General features: G+C 39.0%; 1 protein-coding gene across 5 annotated transcripts; it reads left to right on the top strand.

Moving 5' to 3' along the window:
* Positions 1-216: 216 nt before the first annotated feature.
* LOC103701512 (putative protein phosphatase 2C 59) lies at positions 217-10,760 on the top strand. 5 transcript variants are annotated; one of them, XM_088716197.2, is made up of 9 exons: positions 217-539; positions 1,037-3,411; positions 4,066-4,193; positions 4,463-4,561; positions 4,939-5,097; positions 7,344-7,430; positions 7,514-7,605; positions 7,829-7,903; positions 7,995-8,510. In XM_088716197.2, exons 2-9 carry the CDS (start codon positions 3,332-3,334, stop codon positions 8,151-8,153), a joined length of 879 nt encoding a protein of 292 aa, XP_088572323.2. In that variant the 5' UTR covers positions 217-539; positions 1,037-3,331; the 3' UTR covers positions 8,154-8,510. The 5 variants fall into 5 exon arrangements, 3 of the variants coding, with proteins under 3 accessions (XP_088572323.2, XP_008781809.3, XP_088572324.2); XR_015975410.2 differs by lacking the exon at positions 217-539 and adding an exon at positions 10,074-10,760 and having other exon boundaries at positions 732-3,411; positions 7,995-8,263; XR_003384580.4 differs by lacking the exon at positions 217-539 and adding an exon at positions 8,640-8,779 and having other exon boundaries at positions 732-3,411; positions 7,995-8,263.
* Positions 10,761-10,801: the final 41 nt, after the last annotated feature.

Genomic DNA, 10,801 nt, shown 5'->3' with positions numbered 1-10,801 from the left:
AGCTGACACAGTGGAAGAAAATGATCGTGACAACCACACCACAAGTTCCAAAAGTAAAGCAAGTTTTGTAAAATGTGGGGTCCTTTTTGTCCCATGATTTATCTCCAGTTTGGTGGTCATTCGCATGGGTTTTCTCGAGCGAAGGGGGAACATAGCAGTATACTGGAGCAGGGAGAAGGTATCTTAGCTTGATCTGCAGATGGATTGTTAACAAGCGGTGGATGATTTTAGATGAGCGCAATCTACATGTATTCCACTTCGGGGCATGTTATTGAAGCACTTGTCTGTAAGGTATCCGTGATTGGATCAGCACCCATCATGCCGCTTGTTTGGAGGTTTAAATCCTTGGTGGAGATGTAGTTTCTTGAGCCACACCCAAGCCCACCATGGTCTGTGGAACGGTTTTAAAATAATTAAACGGGTGCAATCTTAGACGTTGATGCGTTTTGATTGCTAGTAGAGGTACAAGTCGGAGACCATCTAGAGCAACTAGCTTGACGAATGATATATTGCGGCCGGGCAATTTAACAGGTTAAACAGCTTAACCAGTATGTTAGGCATCCAAAATTCTGCAAGTTGTGGATAGGATTTGAACTCAACGTGGGTGCAACGATGGGAGGTTTTGTCAGCTTTTATATATATATATATATATATATATATATATATTGTTAAGATGGATTACTTGCAGAAATCTAGTATGAATATATCTGACAAAATCAGATATCAGCGTAATCAGAGAATAAAATATTTGCTATCCGCACCATCTCACCCATCTACATCTCCATTCATCTCTTGGTAGGCGTGCCTAGTGTAGAATGAAGTGTCCTCCTTCAACAATCTTCTAATGTTTTGCAAGGAGGGGTGTGAAGTTGCCTCTCTTCTTCGCTTATCTTTGGATCCATCTAACCGCCATAGTAAAGCCACCTTTAGGATAGACGAAATCAACCCTTAGGATTAGTTGTGCAAAACTGATGCTCGCCCAAGCTATGCTCAGTTTCGCTCTGAATTGAAGCATCAAAGATCGAACTTCTGCCAGCCACATTAAGTCTAGAATCTTGGCTTTTGATCATAAATCCTACCCCGCCTTTGCTATCACTATCTATGACACTACTGTCAAAATTGATTAACTCGGAGGTGAGAGCTCTCAAGTGATGCAAATCATCTAGATTGCTGCGAGAGCTGAAGAGGAGTCTCAGGTGTGTTGAGATTTTATAGGCTCTCCAACAGAAGGTGAGTTGGCGATCTCAGTGGCTTGAATCAGAGTTCTCTCCGAAATGAATCACAGCGACTGATTGCCATCCTCAAAAATTCGAGTGTTTCTAGCCATCCAAATATGATAGGCAATATATACAGCCCTAATATTAGAAGGTCTGGAGGACGATTCATTAATGCTACCCCTCAAGTACGCAAGGAAGGTCTCAACTAGAGTCATCGACTGAAGCATCTCCAAAGGCGTGCCGATGATCCTCCACATATGTACTACCATCACGTACTGGAAGAGAACATGAGCAATAGATTCCTCCTCACCACAAAGACAGACTGGTGGGATGTTTAGCCCTCATTTGCTTAGAATATCCCTAGTTGGAAGATGACCCAGGGCCACCTTTCAAATAAAAAGGGCGACTCTTGGGTGGACATCAAATCTCTAGATCCAAGCATAATCATGTCTCTGTGCAAGCTCTCTTCTAAAGAGATCATAAAGGTTCTTGGCCCTCATTCTCAGGCTGCAAGTAGATCTCCAAACCTTTACATTAAGAGCAGCATGCATAGGCATTGCAAGAGATAGCATTCTTTCGACCAATTGCTCCCCAAACAAGAGGACAACTAGATTAGAATTCCACCTCCTCTCCCCAGGCAGAAATAAATCATAGATCTACATACTAGCCACGGTCTCCATGTTGACTATGATTGGTCATTACCTTAATGAGAGATCAGACGATTAAGTATCCCTCATCACATCCCTAGTCTAACCATCCCCAATCGACCATCTTGTATTAGCCATCACCCTTGGAACATAGGTGCTGATCTATCTCCAGATGAGCAAGCTACTTAGACTAGCCTGAATGTTTGCAACTGAGATCCATGGGCCATACTTAGCCTTCATCATCGAGCTCCAAAGACTCTTCTTCTTGAGCAGGTACCTCGTAGCATGCCGACTATCATGGCTTCTCTCCTAACTAGCAAGAACGGAATGCCTAAACTACCATCCTGTAATGGCTGGCAAATCACTCTCCAAGCTACTAGTGCACCCTACTCCCATGACCATGCGAACCCCACAAAAAATTCAGAAACTTTTGCTTGAGCTTCATAAGAGAGGTTCTCAACAGAATAGTATTGGACATGGGATAGATCAACATAGAGCTAAGAATTGATCTTACCAGAGTCAAACTTGCCTATGATGGACAATGATCTAGATTGCCAGCCCTCTAACTGCTCTTAGATATTCTGCTCCATAATAACACACTCGATCCTCTAAAGTCTCCGCCCAATGATGGACACATCCAGTGATCCAGATAACACCATATCCCCTCTTGCTCCTTAATTCCTAGGCACTCTCTGACTTCACGCTTCAATTGTCGCTTTATCTCAAGCTCAAGTAGAAAATTTCACCTTCTAACCCAAAGCAATATAGCAGTCCTCCATTGTTTTTCTGAAACTTATGCAAAATTTTTAATTTTTATAAAAATTATAAATTATAATGGTCCAATTATGTTCAAAAATCGACTATTTTGCCCCAAAAAATCATTTTTTGTTAAAATATTTATTTTTCTTTGGAAATTTAAGATAGGGAAATAAAATGGGTCAAGTTCAAAATTAACTACTTTTGCCCCAAAATTAATTTTCTTCTGCACCTTTACAAAAAATTTCCTTAAATTATCATCATCATCATCATTTTGTTTCAAGAAACATGACAAAAAATAGTTAAAATGCCAAGACCTCTTATTTGCCTCTCGTTTGACAACCGCCACAAAACCAACCCCTGAAACCCGGTGGTTGCTTACCCCTTCTCACTCTCCCCCTCTCTTCTCCTCCTACGCATTAATTTCTCCCCTTTTTCCTCCTAACTTCTTCTTGTTGCGGATTGTGTTTCTAGATTTTCTTGCTCCGAAAATAAAATATGTAATGATATAGACCTGGAAGCAATACCAGGGTCGTCTTCTTCGTCGTCGTGGTCGTAGTCGTGTGTCGTCCTTGGATTTAGATGCGGAGATTCCTGGAATTCTTAGGCTTTCTTCATCGTTAATCTGATTAGAGTTCCAGATTCCTCGTTTTCCCTGCAATTTTTTTCTATTTTGAGTAAGAATTCGGGAAAGTTTGGGCAGAAAAGAACATGGGCTACTTGAACTCTGTTCTTCCGAGTACCAGCGGAGCTCAGGCTGATGGCTTTATTGTTAGCGGTGGAGGCCTCAGGTTTTCTTCTTTTTCCTCCTCCTCTTCATCTTTTTCTTCTTTTTTTTTTCGAAAAAAAAAGAATCATTTATAGTCTTGCTTTTATGCGATCTACTCGTTGTTATATCTTATCCTCTTCTCTTGTTTAATTCTGCAAAATTTGAGGATAGCTATTTCTCGTTCTACATTTTCTTGTAGCAATAAAATTATGGGTAAATTTTTGTACAATTATTCAGTTCTTTTTCGGAGTTTTTTTGGGAGAACATTTAAAGAAGAATTCAGGTATTCCTCCGCCCATGCCTCATAGGGCCATATTTTCTCAGTGAATTCTCATCTCTTTCCATGGAAGTTCATTCTCCAAAAAGATCATCCTCACTTCCAAATCTTGTCTGGGAATTATGTATTAATGCATAACTGTTGGAATGAACTTCTCCGAATATGCTACAAACATAGTGTACGGTCCTTCCCTTAAATTCATTTGCAAATAGGTGAATGATAAATTAGAGATGCGTGTTATGTACAGCTTGTTGTTTATTTTGGACTTTCTCTCCATTAGATTGTTATATGATTGCTGGATGGTTTGAAATTGGGTCAGATTGACGTTGAGATGCATGCTTATCAAATTCTCATATTTGTGGCTCTGTCATTTGACGTTTGGTGTGTGAATAATCGCAGTCACAACGGGAAGTTCAGCTATGGATATGCAAGCTCTCCAGGGAAAAGATCGTCAATGGAGGACTTTTATGAAACCAGAATTGATGGTGTTGATGGAGAGACTGTTGGTTTATTCGGAGTTTTTGATGGTAATGAGTTGTTTTGCCTCACTAACAAGTTGATCTGAGTTTCAGTCTGATCCTTTTTTTTTTAAATCCTATGATCATTGACCAATTTTTCTTTTGGTTGACATGATGTGCGCTGCTCTCCCTAGTTCTTTAACAAATAAAATTCCAAGCAACAAAGTTTGTAATTTTCTATTTCTTGTTTAACTATGCTTTCTCTGAAGGCTGTGAGCATAGTTATCCAGTGCTTATCCTTTTTCCGTAACTTCACACAGTTATGATTGTAATTTTAGGTCATGGTGGAGCTCGAGCAGCTGAGTATGTTAAACAGCACCTCTTCAGCAATTTGATCAATCACCCCAAGTTCATTAGTGATACAAAGTCAGCAATAGGTGCTCTTCCTTTCCACATCTAAAAAAAATAGAGTACTTTTGTGTAAGGATTTCAACACCATTCATTGCAAGGTTCCTAGCATTTGCAATCAAAACAGACCAGAAATTGAATTCTAAGATTATTTGTCTAAAACAGTAAGAAAATAGGATGTAGAATATAGACTGTAACCGATATTACTGGTAAAGTCGTCATTGTAATTTTGCATATTACATTCTGTTTTTATATGTTTGGAACAATACATAATTATTTTCTTAGAGATTTTTTCTTTTGGTTGAATTTTCCCAAAATTCTTATAAAATAAAACTATTATATGGAAGGCATTCTTCTTTTGCTTTTTCCTCTGGATGAAGTTACTGATACCTTCCTATTTTTGCAGCTGATGCATACAACCATACAGACTCAGAGTTTTTGAAATCTGAGAAAAATCAGAATCGTGATGCTGGGTCAACTGCTTCAACTGCTATTCTTGTTGGTGATCGCTTGCTAGTTGCGAATGTGGGTGACTCCAGGGCTGTTATTTGTCGGGGAGGAAATGGTGAGTACTGATCGCTCCAATTTCAGTCATTTGATAGGATTCCATAATTAATTTGCATGAGAACAACCAATAAATTATGTGATACAAATGTAGAAATTGCCTGAATCTTTTGACAATGTGCTTTCTTAACCATATCTCTCTGTCTGCAAGCAGGTGCCTGCATGCATGAGTGTCTGTGTGCATGTGCACACGCATACCCATGTGAATAAGTGTGTGCACATATGCATATGCAAAGGTGCCTGCATGTGCTTGCACAAGTATCTATATCTATCCATGAAAGAGAGGTTGTTCCTGATGCATACCTTGGGGTGTGGGCCCATAATTTTGCTGTGGGCGAATATATCTAAAACTTTGACTTTGTGGATCCAAATCTGCAGCTCTTCATGCTTGTGTTTCCAATAAAGAGTTTATGAATTATGAAAATGAAAACTGTGATTGATGATGTGACAGTATGTTTGCAACATACAAGTAGTTGACTGTTGTTTACAATTAATTGATGTCTCTGTTATATGAATTAGTAATGCTTAAATGCATACCATGAGTTATGTAGAACATCAAGTGCAGGAATCAATAAGTATGTAATCAATTTACCCTTTGTTCTTGCATATCTCTGTGATGTGGACCTGTAGTTGCTGAGTTGGGAGAAGTAATAGGACATGTTTGATGTTCTCAGATGTAGTTCATGACCTAGCTTTGCTGTTGATGTTGACAGTAAAGTATCTGGAAGTGTTTTATATAGTTCTATTACCTATTGCTTGGGGAATTATTTTATTGTCATAGGATAATGTGTCACAACAACTGAAATGAATAGTATTGCCTCAGATGATCTTATATTTTGCTCTAGAATAGGAATAGTGAGCACCAACTGTTACAAGCTGAGCGTGTGCATTGAATGGAAAGTCTGGTGTTTATAGTGTCGGAGAACGGTTTTTCTTATGAGCCCTATTCAAAGATAGAGAATATTCTAAATATCTGTTACACCAATTTTAGTAGAAAATGTGTCAATATTCCGTTTTGTTGATGGCATGAGTGGATATTCATTTAATTATGTGGCATATCATGTTATGTATGCCCAAAGGAAGCAAATTTCTCTTCGTGAATCCTTCAATTTTTCTTACCCTTGGATGTCTTGCTGAATTTGACAAGGGATGTGTCCAACTATTGGAAATCTATATTGACGACACTGAATCTGTCATTCGCTCCCTCTCCTTGAATTTTTCTTTTATACGCACACATAGAGGTGGACTAGAATTCGGTTGACTGAATTTCAAGTTAGATCTCGTGAGTTCTAACCGGATGATTGGGGCTTAATACTGGTAATCTGTGCCATTAGATGTATCTACGATCTGTAAATTACTTACACACGAAAAATCATATGATTTGGCTAGGAGTCCCCAAATCATATGATTTTTTGTGTGTGAGTAGTATAGAGGCAGTAGATCACATTTAACGGCTTGAATTATTGATGTCAAACCTCCATCGTCGGGTCAAGGATTGAATCTGACCTGAAATCTGGTCAACCATATTCTACTCCATAATATACACAGTCAATGTATGGCATCCAAGCCATTTACAAGATAGATGAGCATCTATGCGCAAATGAGCATCTATTGTTGGCTGTCACGTGACTAAATGTCAGCTATTATAGAGCATGAGCTTCTTATGCTTAACTAGTAAGTATTTCAATTAATATCCATGTGCATCTGAAGTTGTGACTGTCACAAAGAATTACTTCTTGAAGCTGCTGATTGGCTCTGATGCCATTGCTATATGAATGTTTCTGTGTGAAGTGATCCTGGTGTTGGTTTCATGGGAAAGCAATACATAGAAGAAAAACAAAATAACCAATTTAGGAGTGCATTTGTGCCCATGGAAAGAAAGCTTCATATTGGATGTCCTTTCTTTTTATTTTGTAATGAAAATAACTGCTCCATTATATAGTAGATAGATTTTTGTTGCACAACCTTATGATCAACTACTTCCATCTTTCTATAACAGGTAATTCTCTATTATATGATTGCATTTCTTTACCTAGAAATGTCCTACCAATTCATTTGGTAAGACACGTAGATGATTTTATGAGATCCTCACATACTTTTAAGTTGCTGGATATACAATAACTTTAGAACAAGCAGATAATTATTGTTCCCATGGATCATTTCATTATGAGAGTTAAAAAAAAATTAGAAGCTTGTACTTTTGCCATGAGACCTTCCTCAGTGTGATGATGTATTTGATATTTGCAGCTATAGCCGTTTCACGGGATCACAAACCTGACCAGACAGATGAACGACAACGAATTGAGGATGCTGGGGGATTCGTGATGTGGGCTGGTAATTTGCTGGCTTCTTTAATGGGTACTTTTCCCATGGATTGAGCTGTTTTATATATGACTATTAATAACATGTATCCACAGGAACATGGCGGGTTGGTGGTGTTCTCGCTGTTTCACGTGCATTTGGTGATAGACTTTTAAAACAGTTTGTTGTTGCTGATCCAGAAATTCAGGTACTTTCATGACACTGCAGTCAGTGAAGAGATCTTCTGTTCCAGTTTGCTCAAGAGTTGGATAGTTCTCTTCAAGAGCAATCTCCATGCATAATTTTTTTCAAGATGAATTTTACTCTTGAAGTGCATTGGTGAAGTTGATTTCCATAGTCAGAGTTCTAAGAAGAGTCTCAAGTTTGAGTGCTCCAATGTTGGCTGACACCCAATTATTGTGGAAATGCAGGAAGAGGTGGTTGATGGTTCTCTAGAATTCCTCATCCTTGCAAGTGATGGACTATGGGATGTTGTCTCAAATGAGGTATTCAGATATATTCTGATCTGGGTTGATGTTGCCCATGATTCTATTGCTTTCTTAAAGCTGAATATCCCTTGATGTTTCATCATTTAAGGAGGCTGTTGGGATTATTAAACCCATTGAAGACCCGGAACAGGCAGCAAGGATACTGATGCAGGAAGCTTATCAAAGAGGAAGTGCAGACAATATTACATGCGTTGTAGTGCGATTCCTAGCCAGCCAGATTAACAATACGCAGGAAGGAAAGCAATAGAAAGGTCACTATTGGCTTTCGTCTGTAGATCCCTAATGCCTGCAACTAATGTGAGGTTGGAGTGGAGTTGCATCACTGCTCAAACAACCTGCAGAGAATCTAGTCTTAAGGTAGAATTCGGCTTGATGTCAAACTATAGTATCGTTTTCTCAGAAGTCCGTATCTGTTTATTCTATGTCCTTATCATGTCTAACCTACTCAATTGTGTGAAAAGCATGATTCTGTTGCACGAATTTGTAAGACTAAGGTCAGCTATTTATTGTAGCTAAACATTTGATGTTTGCATGCTTATATGCAGGGAATTTGTCGGGTTATTTTTAGAGTAACAATCATAAATCACGACTAGTAATAACTTCATGCCGTGTGCCAATGTTGAATCAATTCCCTGTTGAAAATAACTGTCCATGGCAAAGATAATTACAGTCCATAGGCTTGCTTGTATGACTAAACGTATTCTTCCTTTTGCCTTTATCCTGATGCTGTCAGGTAAATGCTATGTCAGAAAGTGGGTGAAGTTCAAGGTGAACTCCTGTTAATGGGTGAAGTTCCAGTTAAAGGGCACGGTACCCTAATTTTTCCGACAGATTGTTCGTCCTTTCTCATGCTGTCAAAACCAGAATAGATGTTGGACCAAATTAAGTCCATTTTGATCCGGCGGGGTTTAACTGGCATGGCTATGATATTGGTTGGGTGATATATACCTAATGAGTATATTGTCCATGTAAATCCAAAAGACTTTCATGACAGAAAAATTCTTAACTAACTCAGAAAGTGGTGTGTATTGTCATTGCTTCCTTTTGAATTGGCATCATAAAGTGTGCTATTAAATGCAGCAAAGTGATTGGTGCAAGGCACCTGAGTGACTTTTGGAGTGATCTTTCCAAGTTACAATAGCATTGCTCGCTGTTATTTGTTTGATTAGAATGTTATTTTGCTACTCATTTAATTAGAATAATATTTTCTAAATCCAAATCTCCATGTCAGATCAAGAAAGATATTTAATTATGTCGACATGTTGCTGTTATGTTAACTGTTATTGTATGTCATTTTGTGTTGTAACAGCTACTGATGGTACTTGGTAGTGATAACTGATAACAGCTATCCTTTTTTTTTTTTCCTCCATAAACCAAGCATATGGCTGTTTTATGATAATGTATTTGGCTAATCTCCTAATATCACTGTAATACACTTTGGTTTATGTGTATGTATGTATATTATCACGGCAGAAGAACAGCGGTGGAGTTGAAAGGGGAATGTGGAGGGATGGTAAATGCTTTTCTGGAGGTTCGACTCTCAGAGTCTCACCTATATATCAAGAAGAAATAAATATCCAAATTTTCTAGCTCCAGAAGGCTCCAAAAAAATTGGAAACCCAGGCCGTATCTTTTGTGGAATTTAATCAAATTTTCTCTTTGCTAGAAAAAGTAAAAACTAATACGATCATATGCAGGGAGGATTGAGATGGCCAACAGATCAGGATAACCTATCCTTCATGGAGGAGAAAATTCTGAAGGGACTTGCTGCTTGTCTCTCTACATCTTTTCGAGTCAATATTTTTGGAGTTTGATTTGCTACATTAGTTTAAATGAGCCTTCTTCCATGGGATTTGGCAGCTACAAAGAATTGCATAAGAGATTAAAGGGTGCAATTGTCAAATATTTTGTATCCTTTTGGAAATCTTTAACCTGGGAGATATGCTGAGATGTATGAACTCCTAGCCAAGTTTTACCCGTACCTTTTCATCCATGGAAAAGAAAAGATTTAGATTGGCTCTGATCAGCTTAATACACATTATGCTTTCTAAACCTTTAAGATTACTGGCTGCAGCCAAATCAAGATGTGGCAAACCGCTTGGCTATTTCGTCCAAAATCTCCTGGGCTCTCGTGATGTATTTGACATTCCACTACATGACGTTGCAGATGGGCAGAAGTTGGAGGAGCGGAAGGCCTAAGAGATGCCATAGGCAGAGGTCGAGGGAGGAGGAGATGCAGCGAAAGAGGCTGAGAGGAAGCTGAAAACGGAGGAAAGCAACCACTGACGTATCAAAAATCTGAGTATGTAAATGGGGATGGGGCACTGTGAAGGATGCGAACCGGCAATTGTTTGGGAGTCCGTGGATCCTTCCAAGTTAGGGAAGAAGTGAAGGATAAATTTTACCAGAGATGGGGTCACCTTTGGAATTGTTGGGTCCAAGTCCAGACCTAGAACTGCACGATTGATAGTGAACTGCACTCTTCTAATGTGTTTTGTCTCTCCAAGAATATTGTACCAAGATGGTAGCACAGTTGGAATGGAGCTTTGTTTCCACCGGAGTGGCCCAGATTCGAAATGTGCGGACGTTGATTAAATTTGGAGACCGGATGCCCCACGCCTGGATGCTTTCGGTGGAAGATCGGGAAGGGTACACGAAAACTTGCGGCCTGCATCAAACATTCTCTGATGGAAGGAAAGCCCAGTGGGGACTACTACGTGGGTGAGGTTTTCCTTCCACCCCACCCCCCCCCCCCCCATTTTCTTCCAAAAAAAAAAAAAGGGGGAGAAGCAAGTGTAATATGAAAAAACCGGGAGATTATGAAGTTTATCTGGAAGCTTTATTTTTAACATACTATATTTTTTTGCGAGAAAATTATGATAAAGTATCTTTAGC

This window comes from Phoenix dactylifera, chromosome 2 (genome assembly GCF_051530095.1).
Source record: "Phoenix dactylifera cultivar Ajwa chromosome 2, Ajwa_hap1_PhDact_Kaust_v1.1, whole genome shotgun sequence".
NCBI classification, from domain to species: Eukaryota; Viridiplantae; Streptophyta; class Magnoliopsida; order Arecales; family Arecaceae; genus Phoenix; species Phoenix dactylifera.
The sequence above is the reverse complement of the archived record's forward strand: the minus strand, read 5'-3'. Positions and strand labels throughout refer to the sequence as shown.